The sequence below is a fragment of the Lipophrys pholis genome, assembly GCF_963383615.2.
Source record: "Lipophrys pholis genome assembly, chromosome: 18".
Classification (NCBI taxonomy): domain Eukaryota; kingdom Metazoa; phylum Chordata; class Actinopteri; order Blenniiformes; family Blenniidae; genus Lipophrys; species Lipophrys pholis.
Window position 1 is genome coordinate 17386020 of NC_137646.1, and position 27354 is coordinate 17413373.

At 40.3% G+C, this 27354-nt stretch overlaps 1 protein-coding gene across 1 annotated transcript in view; it reads right to left on the reverse strand.

The window, feature by feature from the left end:
- LOC308123895 (phospholipid-transporting ATPase ABCA1) overlaps positions 1 to 27354 on the reverse strand; it is a 163111-nt gene that overhangs the window by 23511 nt on the left and 112246 nt on the right. Inside the window, 8 exon segments of the mRNA XM_080486620.1 lie at positions 1723 to 1829; positions 3184 to 3246; positions 9545 to 9665; positions 10016 to 10145; positions 13001 to 13124; positions 20755 to 20899; positions 22315 to 22430; positions 23510 to 23687. Coding sequence (XP_080342746.1) covers positions 1723 to 1829; positions 3184 to 3246; positions 9545 to 9665; positions 10016 to 10145; positions 13001 to 13124; positions 20755 to 20899; positions 22315 to 22430; positions 23510 to 23687 — 984 coding nt within the window.

Consider the following 27354-nt stretch of genomic DNA (forward strand, 5'->3'; position numbering starts at 1 on the left):
ACACACACTCTCAAAAAAGAGGAGAAGAGAAGGCTGTGCTGTCTTACAAAGCGGCTATCTTTAGAAATATTCAATTCTTAATAACCAGCAAATGCTGTGTTGAGGGAAGCAAACTGTCAGCAGTAATTGTGAATGCACATAAGCAATCTACAATAACAATAATAATACATGCAAGTAACAAGGTTTTTTTCTTTTTATAGCTGAATTTTTGTCACAATTTTGCCTAAAAATGCTATTCCAGGAGGGATGGTCAGCTTGAAGATAGTTAGAATCCTTTACACAACCAACAGTGAACTTCTATAAGCCAAGAATTAAAAGTGATTTAAATATAGAGAACATAAACTGGCTGGAGAAATAGACGCCACTAAACAAAAACTGATATAAACACATGTTGATAGGTTGTGCTGTACAGACAATGGAGAAGAAATCCCATTGAATTTTCACAGACAAGTTTATTCCTCTTGCCATCTATATTTATGTAACCTGAAGCTGCTAACAAGCTGCCATTTCATATTTAGCCTCTGTGCTTTCTGTGTACAGTGAAAGCTGTATACTACTTCAATATATCAGCCTTTTCAGTCATAACTGATCGAATCCACTTATATCATCAACTCCCCCCCCCCACCGACAAAAAAGGTTTAGAGGCTGTGAATAAGCCACTATAGGCAGTTAGCATTCAACACGAACATGAAGCAGCAAATAGATGTTGAACGTTGGGATGGGCAGCTATTCTTTGGCAGCCAACAATCACAGATAAGAGGGAACATTGTCAAGAGAGCAAAAGTTTCATTTAGAAGATGGTGCTTTTCCTCTTCTGCCGATCACCGCTGCCAATGCACGGAAAGCATAATGAGCTGAAAACAGAGGAGTGGGTGTACTCAGATCTGCTTCTGTCTTCTCTGTCTTTTCAGTTTTTGTTTCCCCTAAAGGTCTCTAAGATTTTCCTTTGATGTTCCTCACCCACATTAATCAACATTAACACTGCTGTATATAAAACCTCTCTCTTTTCAGCTTTCTTTTTTTCTCTTTTTTCTTTTCTTCTTTTTGTACACAAAGTCAATTACCGGCAGCGTAAATGAGCATCTATAGCAGCCGCTGTGACGCACAACCAACCGCAGCTCACACTCAACCGTGTTCGGATGCGCCGACTCACAGATGCATGCCGAGGTAGAGGAACACAGTTGTTTGTTCCTAAAAATAAGGAAGAGCAAGCCTTCTTTCTCTCGTGTGCCCGAGTCTTGTATCGGTGGTGTCAAGGTATTTCTCTGGCATGTACAAAGATTTCTTATGACTGATATTTTTGAGGCTGAGACAAAAAAACACAGAGAAGTACAGGGCGAAGATGTGAAAAGGAATGAGATATGTGCAAGCTCTGCAAGAGGTAAAAAAAAAAAAAGAAAAAAGAAAAAGAGTTTTCAGCATTTCTGAGAATATAGCAGTGAGGAGACAAGAAGGAAAAAAAAAAAAGCAGAAGAGGCAGAGATGGCAGCATGTTTGAGAGAGAGAGAGAGAGTGAAAGTACCTGGACAAGAAAAACAAAGACAGAAAGTATCTGAAAAGGAAAACTAGAAAGCAGGATTACAGAGAAGGAGCTGAGAACGGGCGTGAGCTAGTACGAGAGGAAGAAAATCTCAACTCCAGCCCGATCGCCATCTGAACTGCCATCTTGGGTGGCTAATTATGATGAGTTACTCGGCGCACTAGTGGGATTTCGCGCCCCACCTGTATCCATTTAGGAAGGCCTCTCCACTGGAGACTGGGATGTCTCCTGTCAGCATCTTGAACGTGGTGGTTTTTCCAGCCCCGTTGATTCCCAGCAAACCGAAGCACTGGTGGAGACAATGAGGAGTGGTCCGTTAGGAAAACAACGTTTTGTAGATACAAGCCTCTTCGGAAAACAGACAGCAGAGAACCGTGCGCCGTGGCCTTTCCAATTACAGTCATCTAAATAAATACTGTCTATTTAGCTCTTTAATAGAATCTACCTACGGACTGTTCATAATTAGAATAATAGTCATGGTGCATGTTTAGTGAAAAAACAAAATTGATATATTCTGTGAACAGACAAAACAAGAGGCAGTAAATCAACATGACAGGCACACAGGAACAAATACGGTGAAAACCCTACCAGTCCCAAAAGCATTCCTCCCCGCCTCTGTAAATTGCTACAACAAACACTCGCCTCTCTCTGTATTTTCTTCCTGATGCTGCTGATTTTGTGTCCCTCTGGAGGCCACCGTGGCAGGAAGTCGCCTCTGCGGAGCCCCCTGGTCACGTGACCTACCTTGGACGCTCCGGCTCCGGCATAAATATTTGATTTCTGTCATTCATTGATCCCTGCTTGTTTGTGACCTGTGCTCGCGAATGCATGGGAGAAGGCTAAGCTTGATGTAAATAATGCATGGAAATGTAGTGTGTGATCAGCAGAGCCCCGTGAATCACAATATTCCACTGGCATTTACATTGCGCTCTGAGTAAACACAAGCGGGGCGGATGGATATGAGCAGAAAGCCCACAGAGCACGGATGCCTGTCAGTATTTGAGATTATGTTTAAATCGAGCTTCCAGTAGTACAGTGTGTCCGTGTGTGCAGACCTTGCCGTGTCTAATATATCTACCCTCTCACAATGAGTTGGGACAAGTCATTTTGTACCAAAAGTTCACTTCCTTGCTTTTTACGTTTCTTTTTTTTAAATTTACTTTCAGGTAAGCAGAACCAATCATTAGCAGGATCTGCATGCTCCTACTGCTGCCGTCTGTGTTTTTATAGCACATACATGCCTGGCAGTTGTATAATAGCATGAAATAAGCCTGGCAAGGGGATTACTGTTCGTACTAATGCCTTCTCTATGTGGCGCTTGGAAGATATTTTGATTCGACTCAGATCGAGGAAACACTAAGCCAAACATTCAGATTTGAATTCAACAGCAAGCCATAAACGACAGCCAGAACGTTTTCTTGCACTCACTGCTTTCTCTTTTCACACGTCAATATTTTGTAAATATTACCACCAATATTCAAATGGTGTCTTTTTCCGTCCTATAACTCATATTTCCATTTTAGATGAAACCGCACAAGATATTCTCCAAACCGATCCGATGTGCAAATGCACGAAGGTCTTCTGACGTGGACATAAAGCAAACCGAACTGGATGCGCGTGCGATTCAGCGGCATCTGGCTCACCTCTGCGGCAGGTACGCCCACACATAGCCTGTCCACGGCAGGGGGGCTCTTCCGAGAGTACACCTGCAGGGAGCAGACAATAAAATGAATCAACCAACCAGGCAGAGAGAAAGAGTGGAAGAGGGAGAACTGAGGCAGGAGGTGGGGGAGCAGACAGTGAGAAAGATAGCACGGAGGATGGCATGAGAATATATGAAGCGATAGACCAGAGCAGCAGGGAAGAGGAGAGATGAAGGAAACAGGTGGGACTAAAAAGGAAGAGAGAGAAATAGTCGAGGAAACTAAGTTTAACAAGAGGAGATCATTACAGACATTTAGGAAGAGCCAGATGGGGAAAATCCATCTTGAAAAAGTTACTTGCACAGAGAGGAGTCGACGAGGACATAACATTGTGTATTTGCATCTGCAATGACAGTACTGACGAGGAACTCCATCTTGACTTTGACTGTCTCTTCAGTTTCTCCGATAACCATCAACACTCTCAAAAGCTGACCATTATTTTATGCATGGACGCCAACTTCAGGCACAGCTGCTTTAAGCAGTGTCACTATAAAGTGATGACCTTGATGAAAAACACTTTGTTCTCTGTTAAGTAAAAAAATAAAAATAAATGAAATTACTGAATTAAACACAGTTTATGTAGATAAGAGAGAATGTGGCCAGACCAAAGTCTCTGCACATCAGATAATAAACAGTTGTATGGATGGAAAACTGGACTCCTGTTTTTACTTTGACTCAGACCAACTGCTGCCATAACATAAACTCTAAAAATGCATTTACTACAGTATGAATGGCATTTTGGACAGTTTCTAAATTGACATTCTTACTCACTAAGAAGGCGATAACAGAAAACCTTGCCTTTTGTCACTATTCTTTTTAGGTCAGCACCCTCTTTTACACATTCAGCAGAGGCAAACAAATAACAGCGAGCATTTAAAGACTTCTTTCGTCATTTTGTATTATCAGTTTGAAACGACAACACTTACCCTACGATAATAAAAAGCTATCATAGCTAGATGGACGGCTGAGTGGATGGATGGATTAAGCTTGATTTGTTATTTTGTTTGTACACTGTATTTGAGATTGTAGTGACACGCCGTATTTTGAAACTAATATATTTTCATCTGGCAATATTCAGCCTTGAAATATGAAACTTTTAGCTGTGATCCAGTATCCTGTTCATGCAGTACCAAAAACAATGAAATGTGTTTATTTTGGGTTTTTATTTTAACTCTTAATTTAATTATTTTAGCACAATCACTGAAGGTCTCTGAAATGTACCGATATCCAAACAGCGGTAACCTTTCTAAATAAAATGAGGTATTCATTGCATTGTTCCTGGATGTAAGTCAATGTAGTATTGTGATTTCTTTTCAAAGAGATTTGAAAGCGGTGTTGTCTTACTCTTGCATGAAAAGACAAGACAAGGTCTTTGTTGCAGCTGAGAGTGTGACAGTTGACACATTCAGCATTCAGAACCAAGGACAACAATGTGCCCTTTTGAGTTATGAAAGAGTGACTGTTTTTCAAAGTTTAAACACTGTTCTTGGATTATAGTGTGTGTTTACAAATATGTATCTGAGTGTAGCAAACCGAAACATTTATTAAAAGGAAAAAGTGACAGCTCACATTTCTCACCATTAAAAGTATACGTTCCTGTATCTAAACAAAACATCTTCCAATAGAGAGAGTCAGCTGTATTCTCACTGCGACCAGGCACATATAAATTTAGAATTGCAGCTCCAAGCCTGACAATGACATTACATTTATTACACAGTTGGCACATCAAAAGCATTTGATAAAAGCAAGAGTTGCAGAGATCCATCACTCTTCCCATGCCATCTGGCAGCTGCACTCGCTACTTATCAATCTGGATTACATACACCACCTTTTAGTGGTAGTCTACAGTGCTAACGCAACATCAAAGCAGCAGATACATCTACGAAGGGAGGCAATTAAAGGATAATTCCCCTCTGACTCGAGCACCATCGCAGCCGTCATGATAAGGAGGCCGACATCTCATCAGATGAGACAGTCGAGAAAATGAGATGGCGGCATTCGCACGGGCTTTAAATATAGATTTAGGTTGGAAAATGGCACGCTTTGGGATGTGAAGGCTATATTTCAGGGTGTAACGTTAACACTCACAGTGCTTTATTTAAGGACCCACGATTGTGGGGTCCATCCATTACAAGACTCATAGCACCATTGGGTGCTATCTCGAAGTACCCGAAGGCAGAGGTTTCCAACATCATTTGTTAGCTCATGGGTCCATTCTGTGAGAAGAGCTTGTATCTTTCAATCCCACTACTCCACATGTTCTGAGTACTAGTGAAATACTCCAGGAGGATCCAGTCTTTTTAATGTTTAATAAATAATAATGCAAAATGCAGTGTCACCAATATAACCCGTGTTACGTGTGAATTTTCATGGTTCTTGTGTGATAAGCACTTCCTTATATGTGAGTGGGGTTCTGAGCTATATTGTTAATTTCAGAAGCATACGCAACGGAGGCTTTTAATAGTAAAATCTATTGCAAGTCTCTCCAATAAATCACACTTGTAATATTTAATGTTTTTATATTTTATTTTCTCTGTACTGCAGTCACACTGGTCACATTTGTCACACTCTTACTAAGCCATTGACTTGTAGTGAAATTAAAAGGAATTATGCTTTAACAAAGTGCTCTTATCTGACGTCCGTTCTGAGTTTCATTGATGTAAATCCCAATTGCAAACACCACAGTGAGGATGTCCCTTGGTGGAAATGTATTGTATAAAATGGTATGATTGATGAGATAATAAAAAAAACAACCAAAATTACTGATTTGCTTGTTTGAAAGGGAATATATTCATTCATCTAAAAAAAAAAAAAGGAGCCATTTTATGAGAATGGAAAAAGGTCAGATTTTTTAACACCTTTCCTGTCTGTAACAAGTTCACAAATTTTTTTTTTTTTTAAATGTCTGTCAATAGAGCATGTTACTGCCCAGAGTACACATCACCACATCAGCATACCCGTAGTATGCCAGGGTGCCACTTATCACTCAGTCTCCTCAATTCAAACAGCTGTCACAAGGTTCTTTAAAAAACTTTCCCTGTCAACTTAGTGACTGACTGGAAGGTTAAACTGACAGCCCAGGGCCTGAAAAACGCTCGCAGACGGACACACTTCCATTACAGTCTCCATCGATTACGGAGCCGCCGCTAATGCAGCAGCTAAGTGGAGGCTAGCAGGTGGGGCGCCTAGCAAAACGCTGCTGCTTCGAGCAGGAAGAGGAAGGGGAGGAGCAGGGATTTGACACATGATTGATGGCCTGTCAATCGCTCCAGAGGCATGCCTGGATTTATGACAGGACCCCAGCCTGTGGCGCGTGGCCACCAAAGCCATGCGCTCATTGATCAATTTGTTATCTACACCCCAAATAGATGGGGCACAGCTGTGGTGGGAGTCAATGAGGGCACTGCAGGAAGGAAGGATCCTGATGCCGTCTGCCAATGCGCTGCTGTTTTTTGTTTTGTTCTGTTTTTTTCCATGTCTGCGTCTGTGTGTGTGAGCGCACATTTGTGGTGATGAGCCACTGTGTCTCATCTCTGAGGCAAACTTTCAACTATGAAAGTGCATGCGAGGATTTTGCTGTCAAAGGTAAACAAGTTCAGATCAATCTGACGTTAAAGACATATTTGCACTACAGCAGACTATCGGATTGCACTAAAAATACGCTCTCAGCCTACGACGGAGAAAGACAGCAGGAGGAGCTGAAATCTATCTTGGCGTTTGATTTTAGGTCAGCTGGCAAATTTGGACTGGCTCAAGGTGCACGCGTGTGTGCGATTGACTCTGTTAGCCATGCAATCGACGAAGAGCCTTTAGAGTGAACCCTGCCTTTCAGTAAAATACCAGGTGTAGTAAACGGCAGCCTTCATGACCCTAGTCTGGATAAAGGGGGGCATAAGAGATGGATGGGCGGATGGATTAGAGCCAGAAATGCTATAAAAATTAACTGAAATGAAAAAAAAGAGACTGTTTGCAATCAGATGTCAAAAGCCAATTTCCCACCTGCGCTGAAAAGCCAACATGACTGGAGTAACTCGGGTACAAATGATTGAGGCAACCTCCACAGTGAATATCTAAATCAGCAGGTCACCATAACGCTGTCAATGTGTATAGCCCCAACTACATGTATACATTATGTCTGCGTTTTTCAAATCCAAGCTAATTGATTCACACCAAATTGGATGTTTTATGCCTACACGAGCATCATTACCTAACCATAACCACGACATTTAAATGCTAAATTACCTCCTGTTGCGATCGTCAAACAGGATTTCTGGATTGGCTCTTAGCTCACTTCTCATTTTGGAATGAATGCTTTTATGTAAAATGAGGGTAAGTTGCTTTTTCTCTGCGTTCTTGCCGAACAAAAATATCAGTTATCATAAAAAGGAACTCTCAACAATATTATATTTTAGCTTTGGGTATTGTATAATTGCGTGTAAGCAAAGTTGATACAGTGTACAAACAGCTGAGTATCGCGTGTTAAATTCTAAAGTAGAGCCAGAAGGAACGTTGCCGCCATCTCTATAAACATTTCACCCCAGCAAGATGATCTGAAATACATTATCCAGCCAACAGTTTCACGTAGCACTTGCTCGGTAATTATCCTGGTGAGTGTGGCACATGGCTGTGAGTGAAAGATTAAGTAAGGTGAGACTGAGGAGACAGGGGTAGTAAAGAGTGAAGAACGGTGGTGAGAAGCAAAAGGCTGTGAGATCGTCCAGCTGTCGGCTCCGGAGCCACAAAGCAGGCTGCCGTGGCGACACTTCCCGCTGCCACGCTGCCCGCGGGGAAGGGAACATCTGCCGATGGATGAAGCGTTAATCTCAGCGGTGTCGCGGCACGCGCCGCGACAGTGCACTTGATTTCACCTATCACGACGAGGGGAGGGCCAGAGCTGTATAGGTGTACAGGCACTTATACCACCTGAAAATGGGACCTTGTTCGGCTCTTGTGCCAATTTACGAGGTTTGGGAATGTGCACAGCTGCAGGCTACCAACCTGTCTCTCCAATTTGCCTTGCAAATGGGAGTAATGCAGGTGCATTTTGAGTTTTTCTTTTTTTTTTTTTATTAACTATGCCACACACAAACTCATTCGCAGCAAACAAACTTACTGAAATTAATCATTTTCGAAATCAAGTTTGAAGAAAACGTAAACGGTTTAAAAAAAAAAAAAAAACAGTCAATGTGAGCTGTGGAATGTGTTCTCTGGAGCTTACTTTGAAATTCAAATAAACCACAATTGTAAGACATGAGGAACTGCGCAGATGTGTAGTGGTTAGCACAGGGAGTATCCCCTGTGTTCAAAATGAGATTTCTGTGTGGCATTTGCGTGCTTTCACTGTGTGCTCCAGTTTCCCCTCACAACCCGAAAACCTCCATTCAACGTTACTCTCTGTTTCCAGATTGGTATGAATGTGAGTGTGTCGTGTGTGTGTGTGTTTGTGACCTGACCTGGGTGTCCGCTGCCTTCACCAATTGTTACATGAGAAGTTAGAGTGAAGTTGTGCCATTTTGTAATTTCACCCCAGGCTCATTGTCTCAATGTCTCACTGGCTGCAACTGCATGAAGATGATGACCATATCCAGATGAGTTCAACATGATCAGAACAGTGTTTACAGTTGTCTGTACTACTCAGACATGTGTCTTTATTTATTTATTTTTTACTACAAACATTATGTTGTTATGAGATGTGAAAATGAGACTAAAATCAATAACAAATATGAGCTGAAGAATTTGTATTGACTGTAAAACATGAAGTAGAATGCAGTAGAATGCAGTGTGTGTTCATGTGCCAAAGTGCTGGGGATGGTCAAAGATTCAGAGGTCAAAGAAAGACTAAGAGGTCAGAGGACACAGTTCACACTGCTGTTGGCATAAGGGAGTACTCTCTCTCTGTGTTGCTCTCGTGCTCTTGTGTGTGCATGCCGACATAAATATTTATAAAGAATCTGGTCTTATGTGAGAGAATGGTGAGAAGAGAGAGATTTGGTGCACGTGGTGTGCAGGACGAGTGCGAGATTAGAGTTTATCATGTGAGTTTCTCTCTTCACGCCTTGCTTTCCTTGGATTGCTCAGACATTCTATGTTTTACGGCCCGGCCTGGTGGTGAAGTAGACTTTGTCACAATGCAGGAGAGACATATTAGACCTCTCCTTGGGTTAGAAGTAACTCAGCAGAAGACCAGAGTACCATAGGAGGGAAATCTCATCCAGCCTTGGTCGATATTTACTGCAAATGCTTGATGGAAAGAATATGCCAGTAACAAGGGGTAGTCATTTCTTCCCCTAAAACGACATACCTTAGTGAGGTCACAGACCCTGAGAAGGTCGTTCTCGGCTTTGCCTTCGTGCACACGCTTGCGTTCCCGGGTGACATCGATGTCCTCTTCCTCCTCAGATCGTGACTTTCCTGACATCAGTCTGACAGGGAGAGAAGAACGCAGATGGCATCAAACTTTGAAACATGTGAAAGTAATTGCGATAAGTCGCGTTCATTTCTTGAGAGAGGTCACTTTAAGAAAACCTCAAGAGACGTTGCAGCACATTTGACAAACACATTTGCAACACGTGTTTTAAGTCAAGGGAATGTGTAGTATCACGCTGATTTATAAAGCAGACAAGGAGACAAATCATTTTTGCTATTGTAAGAAAATAGACATAAATAGGACATCTGTTTCAAACAAAGGACAAGCACAGCGGCATGACTATGTTTTGGAGGGTTACATTCAGTTCTATTGTAGTAGTAAACAAAATGAAACAGCCACTTCTACCTTGGTTTGCAGAAGAATTTATACTGGATCAGGATTGTAGTGGTAAACATTACAATTCCCTGGATGCACATGGCGCAAAGGTTTTTTCCCACCATTTCCCAGCTCAGTGGGTCTTGGAAACGATCTTCCCCTGATAAATAAAGTGAGAAGGTAATAGGGGGGAAAGAAAAAGAAACAAAGAGTGAAAGAAGTGGAGGTGGTGAAAGGAGAAGCAGTGAATGAATAAGGTCAATACATACAGAATGAAGAACAGAAGCAAAATACAATGAGACACGCGTGTCTTTCCTCAGCGGTTTCTCAGCTCTTCTCCCAACAATCGCACAGCGGTGATTTACCACAAACGTTGTCAAAACAAGTATAAATTACCCGATGGGACTTTTATTTCATGGACAGCCAAAAGTATCGTTGTCAAAAGTTGGTGGAAAGCCGGATTTTGTCAGCTCTATGAAGACTTTGTGAGACGTATCTATTGGTGAAGGCTGGCACTTTAAAACGCCACTTAGCCATAAAATACTGAAAAAAAAAACATTTCAAAAAAAATATTGCTGTCACCTATGTCATGTAAGGAAACCGCTGACATCCTGTACTTTTCATGTTGAAGCCTTTTTTGGCTAATGAACTCATGAGTAAAGCACTGACAGCCCTCCGCTGCAACCATTTGCAAATGTGTGGTCTCTCTGTCTCTCTCTCTCTCTCTGTACCCCCTGTCAGCATCTACAACCCTTGAGCCTATGTGGGGGGGCGAGTGAGGAAACAAGAAAAACGAAAGCGCTTTCAGTCTCATTCTCTGGTAAATAGCCCTCTCCACACTCGCCCTTTTAAGTTGCGATTGCTTTTCTCTTCCTGCTCTCCACCACTGCTGCAAATTATTCCTCAAACCACTATTTCCTGCTCAATCCCTCTACAGATAAGACTCCTCTTCCTCTTTTCATCTGCCTCTTTGCCTCTTGATGGCCTCCTCAACCCCCGGCTCCACCTCTTCAACAACGGTCCCGGCCGTCTCCCTCTGCCTTGTCTAGACTTAAGTCATGCAGAAAGAGAAGCGCTCGAGTGGAGGTTTGGGAGCTTTTTTAAAGATCAGACGTTTTCCCTCGTTCTAAAGCACAGGTGTGCAAACCTGGCACATGCTGCATGCTTTAAGCCATCATAAGTGGCGCAGTGTCATCACATTATTGTGACTTGTCACATTTCTGTGAAGAACTGTCCTGTATTTATTGTCTGAAAAGGGCTTAAAAAAATAAAGGCTACTGGAGGAATCTGATCTTTCTGCAGAGCGTCTTGATGAATTAGAAATACCTACACAAAGCAAAAGACAACCACTCACATTTACTTTTGTTTATAAATCATCAATTGATCCCAACACAGTTTTTGCGCGAGACTATTAAAAAGAATAGGAACATGAAAATGCTGCACAGAAAGGATATCTTAAACCAGGGATATTGTCACTGTGAGGCTAACGGACGACAGATACCTGTATATCTGAAAAAATTTGAATGTCTTGAAAAACGTCAATATTGTTGAAAGAGATTTCAATATTTCAAGCCTATAATTTTGATGATTATGGCTTACAGATAATGAAAACCTAAAATGCAGTGTCTCAGAAAATGTCAATATCACATAAGACCAATCAAAATAGCACAAATGTCAGGCCTCAAGAAAATATGTTCATTTCCATGTACTCAATACTTGGTTGGGCCTGAATGATGAATGATGCTTAATGATGTAGGTGTACTGCAAACTCCAGAATGTTTTTATTTTTGTTGACTACTTTTTAAATTTTTCTTAATATATGTCTTTTCATAATGCAAAGTGGCATTGGGTGTCTGTGTTGTGCATCTGTATAAAGAAATGTAATTATCAAAATAAAATCAATTTTGAAACCTTGTGCGTGGAAAAGTGTATTTAACGATTACTTGATATGGAACGTTGCAAAATTAAGCCAGCGATTACTTTACTTCTGATCACCCATTTAAGGGAGCCAACACTTGAATAGCACCACTCACAGCTCTGCGCCTCAGCCAAAAGGCAAACACTGTAATGTGTCTCCAGATTCATATATGTTGAGGGCTGTAATAAAAGCAGTGTGATTTGCCAGGGGGATAAGAAGATCTATCCCCCCCACCCCCCACCCCCCCGCCCGCCCGTCTGGTCGATGCAGTCCCTTTTCTGCTGAATTATTTCTAACACAGGGAAAAGATAAAATCTATTTCCCTCTCACAGTAATTAAAGCTGCTTCACTAGAGACCGGACACAACACATCAAACAAATATACTTTAAAATCCGAGTAAAGCAGACATATGCCAACTCTCTCACAGTGAGAGTGAAATTCTGATACAGCACATATAATCTGATTTTGGTTAAATGTTCGGGAATTAATGTAGGCATGTCTTTATATATATATATATATATATATATATATATATATATATATATATATATATATATAGGTTTTCAAATATCTTTGAAGGTTTTTCACTATCATTCGGATTATGAGAAAACATGAAGTGATTCACAAAAAGCAAAACAAGAGTTTTAAGGCAACATTATTAAACAGTTTTACAGTCGGTTGTTTGTTGATTTCTGTAAAAATCTAACATTGCATAACTAATGCAATGTCTTATCTAAGTACTGATACAAAATATCATCGATGTGAAATCTTGGCACATGTGTAAAGTGTATTACAAGGACACACACACAATGATGAATATGTACTAAGCTTTTCAAGTCTCTTTTTATGGACTACAGTGCCTGGAAACCCGTGTAGTAAGTAATCCCTCAGCATTGTCTTTTTATAGCGGTTGAAAGAAATAATCTCATCAAAGGAGTTTTACAAGTTTTCATCTTGTTCCTCCGTCAGATCTTTATACTTTTGGTTGCTGGAAATTTGAATAATACATCTGAAATCTTAAAATGTGATTTTCTTCCTTCCAATGATTATCCTTGCGTCGTCTCTTTGCACCATAAATGTGACTGTGTGCTTCTCACCAAAGCTGCTGAAGAGCGTGGCCATCGCCTGGTTCTTTGCCATGTCAATCAGCCCGCGGCCCAAACAGAAATGTGGGAAGATCAGCAGCACCTGCTTCACGATGTCGTTGATGCGGGAGACATCCTGATAAGGAGAATGTACACACACACACACACACACACACACACACACACACACACACACACACACACACACACACACACACACACACACACACACACACACACACACACACACACACACACACACACACACACACACACACACACACACACACACACACACACACACACACACACACACACACACACACACACACACACAAATATAAACAAGAGGCTTTGGATATCTGAAACTGACTGGGAATTAGGTATAGCACAAGCCCATTATGTTGACTTGTCGTATTGAATCAGCAGGACCGGATAGGTGAGTTGTGAGATCGATGGTGCGTAAGCGACTTCACCATTTCATTTTGCACACTGAGCACAGTTGTGTTGGGGGTCTCTAATTGGCACCCTGCATCAAAGCTCATTCGGCTCCTCCATGCTGGATTTTAGCAAATATTATGAAGCACGATGCACAATCTTTGAGGTGGCACATGTGTTCATATGATCATATCGGGGGGTTTATTCACATTATAATGTGAATGCCACTATAATCATACATACATTATGTGAACAGTGCCACATTCATCTTACATGTATAACAAGCCATGTTGCGACTTGAACAGGAAACATAACCACTGTCGTTACTATTTGCATAAAGTATTTTGAGTGAAAGGCAACAATTTAAATGTACAAAAGCATTGTGGATCATAACCAAACAACATGAAAGTAGGTTGAAAAGTTCAGTGAGTTAATATTTTGATGGTATCAAGACTCCCTCAATAGAGGCAAAGGCACCTGAGGCGAAGAGAGTCCTCATCCAATATGGCCACTACACTCATGCTCCATCTGGCAGTAGCAGTTCAGCTATCACCTGCTTCTATAACTCTATAGTCTACTGTTATTTGTCTTTGTCCTCCGGCACAGAAACAAGAAGGCATAGAAGCCAGAGCACATGAATGCTACGAGATCGTTCAGCATAAATACAGGTTCTGATAATAAAATAAAGGGCATTAATTGCATTTTGGACCACATATGAAAGTGGCCTTGGCTGGATTAAAAAAAATAATTGGATGTGGCAAAAAAGTCCGTTTTGAGCCACATTTGCCTACAGCAGTGTACACATAACTTACAAGTCAGACAGTTCAAAAAACAGCACAGACTATGTGTGTGCCTTTTTTTCTTCTTCTGATAATGTATGCAACAACCAAAGGCAAAAAAAACCCAAAAATTCTTTCACTGTTTTACCAGAGATACAACATAAGCAAGTTTTATCTTAACGGGACATTTCCTGCCTACGTCTCATCTTTGTCACAGAACTATGTCGTCCCTTACTTGCCTTCCTCCCCTCATGGCCAACAGTTTCAACGGTGGCCTAGTAAAGCACAAAGGCAATGAGTAATTAACTGAGGATGCGATGAACAAGGCTGGAATAAACCTGCTTTGATAAGGGAGGAAGTACAGTAAGTGAGAAAGGGGTGAGACGAGGGAAAACGCTGAAGGAGGGGAGACAAAATATTATGAGGTTTGGCGCAGCGTAGTGTTCAAAAACCAAGTTCATGCATTATGCATTCTGCTTCATTGCAGCATAGTCTTCAAAGCTTTTGTACACAGGGAGGAAAACTATAAATTCATCATTTCTGTTTTCGGGCAAGCCCGGGTAAAGATTAGGCTGGGTGGGGGCCGCGAGTTGTTAAGGCTGTGCGCAGGATTTCAAGATAATGGCCGTTATTGTGGCAAAATTTATTCATGGACGTGTAACAGCTCTGTGAATTCAGCTTCAGTGACTCGGCTTTTTATTGGCAAAAATGATGAGTGCATTAATTGTTATGAGTCTCTCCTTCCTGGAAAAGAAAGTGACAAGTTTTCAATATACAGTATTTCAGTCAGGTGTGTTTGGTGGACGTCTGAAAAGACGATTGTTACAAATGTCATTCAAAGTCCAAATGTGACAAGTTATGAATATTGCCAATTTATTCACCATTGTAAAGATGGTAAAAGAGAAAAAACAAAACAAACAAACATCCCAAATGGATGAGGACTGATCAAAATGCATTAACATTATTGTGCTATATGGCTAAATGACAATAAACATATATGTACGTTTCTTGTCATCATATATAAACTATGTGGTGTAGGATCCACTTTTTTGTCGAGGCTTAACTTGTTTTAGCTATTTTATCTGCAATAGACATTTATTTATTTTCTTTGTATGACTTTGGCTGTTGTACCTTTTTCAAATGAGTCTTGTGTGCAAATAAAATAAAGACAATAATATTTAGTTGCATAGAATTTTCTGAAGGCTTCACAGAGTTACACATCCTTAACCTAAAGTAAATTAAACCTCATTCTGGTCATATTTATGCATATCTATGTACTGTGCCGATTCCTTTATTCCTTTTCATTTAAGTTCTGGATTGCAAGCAGATAATTTAACTGGGTTATGCCTTTTGTGGCGTGTATCTGATGCTGCACTTCTGTTATGCTAAACCAGTTTTTTTATAGGTGAGTTTGCATAAAGTGTGCATCACCTCTATCTTCTCGATAACATATATATACTGCATGATATCATGTAAATTGTATGTTTATGAAGTGGATTTCAGTGAAGCTCTGAGACAGGGAGAAAACACAGGATCCATTTTATCCCTTCCCATTGGTTAAGGTTATTTAGTTTGTGCACCTGAACTCTCAGGTTATTATCATTTACATATATATATATATATATATATATATATATATATATATATATATATATAAAAATAAATAAATCCGTGTGCACCTTCTCCACATCAAAAAAGAATAGATGAAGTGCCACAGAAAACAACCATTGTTCTGTATATTTATTGGAAAATTTCATCAACAAAAGATGGGGAAAACATTATGCAAAGAAGGGATGAGAATGAAACAAACAGCGAGTTAGATAACCTTGTCTCTGGAGCTGGAGCAGATTCCCTGTGGATAGACTAATTTAAAGGAGACATTCAGACAGTCTCCTAAAAAGAGCTAATATTATAGTAAATAAATATTATGATTATTATAATAAATATTCTTTAACCCCTGAAGAGCTGATGCAACACAATAGACATTTCTCCCTCAGGAGACAAATGTGTTTATCTTGTCGCATTGTTCCAAACATCAGGGACCAATGTAACCTAATTCACTTTTAATGCACCGCGGTCGTCAGTAAAACACTCGGGAGGCGGTTAAATCATACGATGGCAGTTCTAAGGGGGCAACCACTCTCAAATTGTCAATATGTATAACAGATATTCAAATGTGAGAGCAGGAATTTATGGGTTCAATATTTAAATTCTATAAATCAAGTGCATTTACAAGATTATAATTTGCCACACAGTTGAAGTGACTTCTCTTCATCGGTTTCTGGAGTTAGTTTTGTCACTAAAAGGTGTTGGCTGCTCTCACGCTAAGCTAAAGTGTAAATACATAATATGTATTGATCTCTTTTTTCAGCATGTTTCCCTGAATGCCTTCGACCAACTTCTGCTGCAGTGAAACTCACTCAAAAAAGTCAAACATAAGTTTGCTTCCAGTACTGCACAATGATATGAAACAGACCAAAGGGACAATGTTGGAGATGAGGTATAAACTCCCACTAACGCGTGGTAATGTAATAGATATGTGTTGTTTTGGGAACAGGCTGCCTCTGTTGTGACATAAATGGAGGAATATGATCACAAACAAGACAGAACATCTGACTGTACTGACTATAGCTTTTGTTGCAAGCCAAAGATTTGCTTTCTAACCATTTTTGAATAGACTAAAATAAACATTTATGCAGGGAAAAAAAATCAATCACTGATTTGAATGGATTTATGTGAATCTTGTATTTTTAAGTATTCATACAGCGTAGTAATATTTGTAATATGTCACACAAGGATATGCAGGTCAAAGAGAAGAAAGCAGATAAACTTAATTTTCTTCCTTTGCAGCAAAACACACAGTGATGCTCAAGATCAAAAGTGGGCAGATGAATTTGTGAGATGATTTCTTTTTTTTCTTTCTTTTCTTTGTACGAGTTGGTGGTCACTGGCCTAGTTTCTCTCCGGCAGTTTTGCGTCTATGATGAAAAGGCCTCACTGATCATGATGTCAAAGGAAACCTTCAGATGTCCGGCAATGTGCTCAACAATAAGTCATCACTCCTTTTATCTACATTTATACATTTGCTCGAGGACAAAAGGGAAGATAGAGCTGCAATCATATTCCACAGCTAACGGCTCTAAGCAGCAAATGTTGTAAATCATGCCTGTAGAGTAAAATAATCGCACATAGTGCATCTTTAAATCGTCGTTTATCATGATTTCTTTACACCTTGAGAAAGAAATGAATAGTCAAATTTAGGAAGATGGTTTCGAATAACATTTCCTGACAGTGTTTACTCTCAAATATATTTGTTGGCAGTATTTTTCAGTTGAATATAGAAAGAAGCATACATTTATTTTCTTGTCCACTGTAAGCAATAATGATGATAACACTATTGTTACTAACCATTTGATGTCTAGTTTATTACCCTGTTGCTGATGTCCATCTAATCACATGCAGAGAGGCATATGTTGCCATTTCCTGAAGGCACCACTGCTCTTTACATTCAACATTAAGCCTGACCTTGGATAAGAAAGTCTCGATAAACTGCAGCTATGACCTTGGCCGCAAACAGCCCGTCTGTCTGGCATAGGAATGCAAAGAAAGTGAGACCTAATTTGAGATCAATACGTGAAATAACACATCTTCTCTGGTCTGGGTGTTCATCAAGGAGATCTAAGAGCTTCTTAGTCGGGGATGATGAAATGCTGGACAATTTTCCCCCTTACGTTGTTGCCTCTTGCCCATAAATCATTCTCACATGGTTTTGAAGGTGGTATAGTCGTGCTGCGCCTATCTGACCCATATCGCGTCCTGGGCTTATTCCCATAGCACAGCTTCATTCATAATGCTGTGGTTCACAATAGAAGCAGACACAATATATGGCTCGAACGCTATAGTGGGTTTTTATTTTTTCTGTAGATGATATTCATGGGTTTTTGAGCTTGTGTAGGCTGTGTTGTACAGCAAGGGCTTCTGTTAAAGATCTGTTTGGTTGACAGACTGTGCAAGTGATTAAAAAAAAAAAATTCAGGCTGAAAGAATGAAGTGTATAAAACTGCTTCTCTTTTAAACAGTTTGTCAATAAATCATTCAGATTTTGACACAATGCACTCCAATTACATTACACGAGCTAAGTAGTACCTGCCACACCTATATCTTTATCGTGGCTGATCTATGTGTGCTTGTGGTTATCTCAGAGTGGCACGTGGTGGAAGTATTGACTCAGACACTGCTTTGAGCATACGAGGCAGGCTGGGATTGATGCAGTCCACGGGGAGTTGGGCAGTCCTGAGGGGAGGAAAATCTTCCATTGGTCTCAAGACAAAACTAGGGCACAAAGTCTGTAACACCCCAGCTCTGCTTTCACTCCCTGCTACTTTTTCTTTCTTAATCCCTCTGTTGGAAAAATGGTGCTATGCCCAAAAGGGATCTAGATTCACCCTGTGCCTGAAAACAGGGAACAGACTGAAGCCTGTAGCTTTGCTTCTGAGCGACAGTGTTTAACTAATGCCACCGCAGAGGAGTCAAAAAATGATGAGGCAAAGCTTTGAAAGCTACAAAACGAGACGACTGGATTGAGCTGTCATGTGTGGGATCTACCTTTTCTGGTGAACTGGAGCACATCGGGGCACTGTCACATTCACTTTAGCTATTTTGCAAAAAGCCTGTTCTGTGGAGATAGCAGCTCTGCAAGCGGGGACATGGAGACCCGGCGAGTTGTTGCATTTGTTGACTGATGCTGACCCATCAGGCTCTCCCTATCAGCAGTTAAATCAAGCCAGATTAGCAGAATTATCACAGACCCATGTCCCTGTCAAGCCTGAGAGACACACTATCGCTGTTGCTAATGCCTTGAACAAGAGGAGTGCGCTGTAAATCCGTCCCTTTACACTGCCAGTGGGCAACACGCTGTCCATTAAATTATCAACAACGGCGCCCTTTATGAGTAATGTGCTCCACTAACACTGTATCAATAAATAAAGAGAATGCAGAGACAACAAAATGGCAACAGCCACTTGTGAAGGGCTGAGACGTGCCAACTGAAAAGTACAAATTGTTAATGAACGCTGCTCATAATGAATTCACAATGCAAGTGAGTCAGCCTCGTTAGGAGACAGGAATCGTCCCATGCCATCGCCGCGCTGCGCCACAGGAAACATCCGAGTCGGAGCGGACAGACTATGCAGATGCAAAGTCCCTCCGACAACATAACGGCGCGTCTGAAGTGTCACACGAGGGCTGCGGGAGACGTCCTGATGAAGCATCAGATGCATAAGCAGACTGTCATGGTGACGTGCTGCTGACGGGTGGCTGATCGGCACCAGGCTAAAAATACGAGGTGCCCGAAAAATCCGAGAGCGGCTGATGTGAGCTATTCATGCGAATAATTCAAAAGTCTAAAAATCTAAATAGACAGATCTATTTAGGAGAGCAAATGAAGAAGACATCGAGAAGAAATGGATCATTTTCCTCAGGATCGTCACCTGTGAGGCACCGAGGTCCTGCTACCGAGAGCGCTGACTGCTGCACAAAACCTGCACTTCAGACAGGCTATTAATTTATATATTTTCATGAAATTGATTTAAATTCTAATCAAAAGTCGAATGACTGACAGTCAGCAATCCCCTCTCCCCTCTCCTGCTCTCCATTTCTTATTTAGCTCATTTTTGGTGTCTTTGTCTTTTGATTCCCGGGAGACTGAAGCAGCTTGCAGTTAAAATGAACACTTGCTAAAAGATGGATGAGGAAAGTTCTCCGAAGACCCAATTCTCAACAAACGATTAAACATTAAAGAGAATAGGGAAAATAACTCCTTTGAAAAATCCTTGAGAGGATAAAGGAAATATATTAAAAGTTATACCAGGTGGGTACACACTCCACCCACACACGCGTGGAAGCCTTTGGTGTGAAAACACAGAGCGTTTATCTATGATTCAAGTCAATTAGCCATCTCCAGCTACACTTTCCCCATGAAAACCATTCTGATGCAGCTATAAGAGTCGGAGCGCTCTTGCCTGGTCTTATACAAGGACTTGTGACTTCTGTTGTGTTCGAATGGTGCACACGCAAACACATTTCTTCGGGTACATGTGTACAATCCGAAATTATCTAGGAGTCCTTCGCTAATCCGTTTTGCGTCACAAAGACAAGTGAAAATGTTTCAATTTTCCAATATGTTGCCTTTTCTGGGCAGAGTGTGGGAAAAAAAACTGCATCGCATTACATGTGGCAGTTGCCTTGTGAAATTTAATGGACTTCAAATGGACTTATACAGTAGTTTGTTGTGTAACAACAAACTTTCACCCATCAAACCACTAACATGGCAATGGTGAGGACTTCCATGCGAGGTGTTAGACCATTTAAATCAACTTGGAGATCACTGTTTTGCCCAAAGATACTTTGACATATGCACAGGGTGAGATGGCTGATAAGAACACAGGGATTGGAGGACATACCAATCCCCAACTGAGCCACAGTGCAAGTGTGGCGTTCTATGTATGTATCCTTCATATTCGTGTGCAAGTGTGTGGGGCCGCTACTTACCTCGTCATCAATGAGCTCCATGACGAAGGTGGCCATGCTGCCGTTCATGCCGATGAAGAGGTTGATGGAAGTCAGTATTACGTAAGCTGTGCTGGGCACGTTGAAGATGAAGGAGGCAGGGTACATCATGGGGGTGATGGCCCAGCTAAAGAAAGCAAAACACGGATGAGAGACAAAAAAAAAACCCTGATTCTATTGAAGCAAAACTATAACAAGTTAGGATTACAAAACGTGGCCCACACTCATCAAACCCACAGTCAGGGTTAACAGGAGAGGCAGATATCATGTTCAAGTGTTACTGAATCCATGCTATTTCCTATTCATGTATGCTGATTACTAGGTCAGCTGTACCGCTTCATGGCACCACCAGCCTCTTCTGATCATTTGAATTTCCAGTAAGTGACCCATAAAAGCATCAAGGAATAAATGCCACCCACACTTGGCAGTCAGCGGTTCAAATTCAGCATGAGAAGTAGATGAAGTGAGGCACTGTTGTCACGATGATTGTCCTGTGCATCCAGCAGCACCAACCTCTCCCCTTAACATGACCTTTGAGCACATTTTGTTCTGTTGAAGTAATACTAACATCCACTGAGGAATACTGCTATATTGACAATTACTGTATGCCTTAGATAAGATGTGAATTTTTCAGAGGAGGAAACCGTCACAGAGAAACACATCCACAATACATTTTAAAAAGCACTTATAAACAACAATGTATAATGGAATTGCTATTTAATTAAACAGTCTGCATCACAGGCTTTTGTTCAAGAATTATGTATACAATTTGCTTTATGACATCATTGCAGGTTATTAAACTTGGCATTTTGAATCCAGATATTTCAAAAGGTTTTTTCTATCATTTTTCTATACCCCTAAAGGTGGAATACTGCTATGTCATTGCTGACAGGATTGTTAATGCATTACATGTTATTACTATAACTTTTAGATTTATTAAAGTATATCTTGAAAACAAAACAATGACAAGAAAGCGGAACTTTAGCGCACTGTGCTTAAAAAGTATTAGTTCTAATTCACCGATTCACCGGAGTGTAACACACTTAACATTATTTTCTTTAAAAAAAACAAAGAAAGAAAATAACCATGAGTTTATCCGCAAGTCTGCAACAATGGAGTACATTTGGCTAATTCCTTCTACAGGGGTTGCCAAAGCAAATCATTTTTACGCAGGTTGCTTCATTCTTTTGGCAATTCTAAAGCATTGAAAAAACAAAACAAAAATAAAAAACAATTCTGGCATACTGAATGTAATTATACTAAAGACGCGAGTATTAAATATAAAACAGTGCCGTTCCAATGCTGTAATGTGTGAATACAGTGCAGTAGAAAAAACTATGGAAAACCAAGGCTACCAAAATAGTTAATCTATGAACCCAATTAAAATGTAACCTTAGAACAAAACTGTATCTACATCATTTGCTGCAATTTCAAATGTATATATATATATATATATATATATATATATATATATATATAAAAAAAAACCTTTTCAGGAAGAAATTCAAGGTGAACGGTGGAAGATTTAGCTTTTTTACTTACCCATATAAAATAAGCAACAATATCAAGGCAGGAAGGTTTTGTGGGGAAACGTATGCCTTTTGTTGAAAGCAGAGGAAGATCACAATCACAATCAAGCAGGGCACGATGTAGTTACACTGTCAAAACACAAAGAAAAACAAAGAAAATAAGCAGTTTTCTTCATCAGGAGGAGTCGTCTGTACGCGGTTAACAAATTGCACTTTGGGCCATTTACAGCTACATGAAAATGCTTTTGACGTTCTTTTTTGTGAAGACAAACTGAAGGGACATGTAATTATGAAGTCTGTGGATGACTTTTTAATTAGCACTCAAATGTATTGAGCTTTAATTTTCTAATTAATTCAGTGAATGCCCGACGCGTCTGATTCTCTTCTGTTTGAAGGAAATGGTCGCTCAGTGACACATTGAACTGCAGGAGGGCGAGAGGCCCATAATCATTCAAAGCTTTTTCGAGATTGAAAAAAAAAAAAAAGAAGCTTTTCCGAGTAACTTTTCTTTCACTCCCAAAGAGCTAAACCTAAATAATTGATGATGCCATTATTAAACATCAAACACTTGATTAATATTCCTTTGGTGAATAAGTAAAATATTAAAGATGAAGCAAACAGACAGTTGGGCTGAAATGATGCATACTTATTCATATTCAAAAAAAAAAAAACATCATACAGAGATATTAAAGAGCCCTCTACCTGGATTCTCTGTAACGTTCCTATTGTGATCTAGCATGAGGCTTCAGGCTTGAATCATTATTCTGGCTGCGCAGGTGCATTTGTCTTGCACTCAGATAGCATTTATCCAACGTAATGATGAGTGTCCTGATGACATTTCTTTACTAAAGGTAGCTGTTGAAATGTTTACTTGCACTGCGCCTAAGGGAAACTGCCGGTAAGCCTGTTGAGCCTAACCAGCGGGGGAGGCTGCGGTCGATAATTACGCCTCAGTCAATAACTGTTGCGCAGATGAAGCCTCTACCGGTGGGCAGCAGCGTCAAAGCCATATTATTAATTACAGGAGATAGGCTTTATATTTTTTAACATATAGCCTTAGGTGAAAATAAATTCTTCAGAATGGGGGGAAAAAAAAAAACAACTGAAAATGTGGATATAATAATGCAACTGGAGCTCCCGTGAATGTTGACCATATTGGGTTTGCCATTTCAGGGCAGTAAGGGCATCCGGATGAAGCGGCTACTTACTATGTCCCAGGCAAAATTAGCCAACCAGTAGACAGCTGGGTTCACTCCACTGACAAATTGCAGATGCTTGGCTTTGTTCACCCTCTCTTGGATGAGGAAAAGGACAAAGCTGGCAGGGATGAAGGACATGGCAAAGATGACACAGATGGACACGACCACGTCGGTGGAGGTTGAGGCCCTGAGATTGAAGAGAGAACACGGAAAACTCAGAGTTGAAGAGAGCACATGAGACTGTAACTAAGAACATATTTAGTTCCTCTTTAGAAATAACCTTCAAACAACTTTTATAATAATTTCTTTCAAATTGCGCTTCGTCTGTTCGGCCAGCTTCTGAGAAAAAAACAACAACAACAACTGATTCTGCTAACATACGGCATCGTCTTGTTGTAATTTGACATCTGCGTCATGACCTTGCAGCTGCAGATAAGGAAGCCTGGGACAGAGTGACAGTGTGTAGGTTTATCTAAACGGAGCTGTCAAACCAGTGTGAAATGACACTTAGTGAAAACTCATTCTTAAACTCAACATTTTAAACTCTGAACAACCAGTAGTAAACTTTACACGGCATCAAATAGCACCTTTCGCTTTCTTCTTTCTTAAATAATAAATGGTCCCTTGCTAAAATCTTAAAATTCCTTGATCCTAAAAATCAAAAATCATTTCAAGAAGATAAAGTTCTTTATATATATATATATATATGAAATAAACTTAAAGTAAGATGTATTATTTGGAGTTTATTTAAAAAACATTTCCGCACAACTGATGATCGCACTGAAAACATAATACTCCAGGAATCATGCAGGACTGATGTTTTGTTTATAGGCTGGTATCGATACCTTGTAGTACTATTACCCCATCGGGAAAACGTGTAACAGAAAACTTGGGAAGGAGTGATATTTACATCATATTCCCTCATGATAAGTTTGAGCTCTAGTATGGCCCCTTTTAATGTAAACAACAAACAAGTTTTAATTACAATATATATAAAATTGCAATTGCTGCTCTGGATTAAATTGGCCCCATGAAATGCTGCATGAGAAACACACAACACATAGAAAGTCTTTATGAAACACAGACCTCCAGTTAAACTGAAATCTAAATTAAAGGGTCCCACGCTTCCAATGAAACTGATTAAAGTTCTTTTGTGATATTCACTGCGTTTCTATGTATTTCATGGGGAATACTGGCGGACCTGATTTTCCGTTCCAGTGGGTACTAGGCACTACTATATACCATAACATTCGCTTTTACCCCTTCTGCCAATATTCACAAGGCCATCAACACAATGGCATCATAAAGGAGAAGGCGAGAGATGCCAGACTCCTCACAGAGCTGTGGGCAACGGGCGTGGAGAATGTTGTCCCACTAAAGATTTTCCGAGAGCAAACATGTTTTTAGTTGGCATTTTTAATACGAGGAAATGAGCCAGACACCACATAAATATTCTTGAGGCAACATTTTGGGATATCACATACATCTAAACTACTGTTATTACACGAGTAAATAAGTACTGTTGTGTGTGTGCTTCAAATCACAGCAGGCCTTAAACATAGGACTTAAACTGTTGTTTACATTCATGCAAATGTAGATTAAGTGGAGTTTGTTGTTTCTTTTGTTGTTTCTTTTTTGGTTTTATTCATCGTAAGGTTTACTCTCTTTCTTTGTTATATTTATATGTTCAAAATAAAAATTCATACCATACCGAAACAAAGCAAAACATGGTTTGAAATCATTGTGGTTCCTTGGCAACTTAACTTTCTATATCGCGCTAGACACTGCATTTCATAACTTCGGTCTAGTCCCAGGAGAATCTGGAATGGGAGTCAAGTCACTCTGGAGGCCGCCATTATTATTGTCCATCTTCTCGTGCATGTGCAGAACTATTTAATACTGCTGTGGTGCACATGTGCAGTAGCAAAGAAATGAGCAAGAAATGGTGACATATTTAACATAACTCATCATGTATAAAGGGCACGCAGGACTATTTTACACATAGTCGAAGTATAACCATCAGTACTGTACTGCCTTTGTCCGAGCCGCAGTTGTGACTCGATGGAGCCAATCCCAGCTGACAACAGGCAAAAGGAAGAGTTCAAAAGTCCATCAGAAATAACCCTCAACATTCACACATTAAGAAGAAAGGCGCTGAGCCTGGAATCAAACTGGGGTCTTATCACTGTGAGTCAAGAGTGTTAATAACTACATCACCAAGCAATCAATGCTCTAGAACGGGCCGTACATTTAGTAGTTTTCATCACTGAGGCAATTTGCTTCTTTCTCCTCATACAGAGTGATTCTTACTTCACTGTTGTACATGTTCCTTCATGAGACCGTACCTTTGAAAATGTCCTCCATCACGTCTCCTCAATTAGCATTAGATTCGACTAGTTTGGCCTTCACCACCCATATTTCTTCACCCTTGGCCTTTGATAATGTTTCACAAGACATCCCACTGCGTAATTACCATATTAAATAAGCTAACCCGCGCAGCTACATGGCTGTATTTATCATCGCCAACCAGGCGCAATTAGAACACATAAATATGGAATCATTGACAGCGGTGGGTTGCCAGCCCACATTCCTCCAGCTTTTTCGAGGGCCGCGCACCATGTTTGGGTGGAGAGGTAATGTAGGGGACAAAGCTGTGAACGATCTAACCCTGAACGCTTGAAGGTGGCTAATTGCTGTGGAAAAAAAAAAGAACAAGCAATCCGCTAATTAACTAATAATGGAAACCCAAGAAAGATGAGCAGGGGGAGTTCAGTAATGTGTTCTGCTTTCCTCGAGGTTTTTTACCATTTTTTTTTTATCAGGACGGGCTGGAAGTATGAGATGAGTATTGAATCTCAAGTGCAGTGGACAACATTTGGGCCATTATTGTTTGAATCATGAAATATAGGGAATGTGGAAGACGTTTGATGTTGACTGTGTTGTCCCTAATTAATTTGGCTGCCGAACATATGAATTTTAGCTGGGGTGTTTTTGAAGAGCTTTCAATTCGCTGATTGCAAATAACTCACACATCAAATTCAAGGGGGCAGTGAGAGGAGACGTTTCTGTGAGTTGCCAAATTGATATTCTCCAGCAATTAAAACGCAATGTGTATCTTTCGGTAATGAAATGCTGCCAAAGCTGACGTTTCCGAAGATGATAGAGGAAATTAGAGGGCACCATTTTTGATGGCTGATCAGCTGAAGCACTAAAGACCTTATGAGAACGAAGTGGCAAATTGAGTGGGTGTGAACATTGACCTTCTTCTCACCTGCACACCCCTTTCCTTGTTTTGTGACTCGTGACATCACCTGCATTGAAATTAGTCATGAATCGTACTGGAGGGTAGTGTCACTTTAGAAGAGTCTTTATGGGAGAATTATGATCGAAATTAGCAGTCCCACAATGGCTTCTCTTCTCATTCGGAACCTTATATTTGATACTCAGATTCCTTTAGATGTCAAATACTTTTGAGATGGTTTCTGAGACACTTTTTGGCTTTTGGTAAATTAATGTGGTTTTTGTTATTTCATGGTAATTTAGGAGAGAGAAAAAAATCCATCAGTCCACAAAATGTACTTTGATTGGCAGCAAGGAAATGAAAGTTAGCAATCAGACGAGAGACGCAGATAGTAAATTAACTTGAGGACAAAAAATAGATAATTCTGGGAATTTTACATTTGTACATATGCTGGACTAGTGGTTCACAGCCCAGGGTCTTGGACCTCCTCGGGGATGGTAGAATACACAAGGGGGTTTCCAGGGCGTTGCTTTCTCTAAGAATGTTAGAATTATACTGGACAAGCCAAAGAAAACCATAGTTCATGTTCCAAAATATAAAGTGAAGCTGGGAC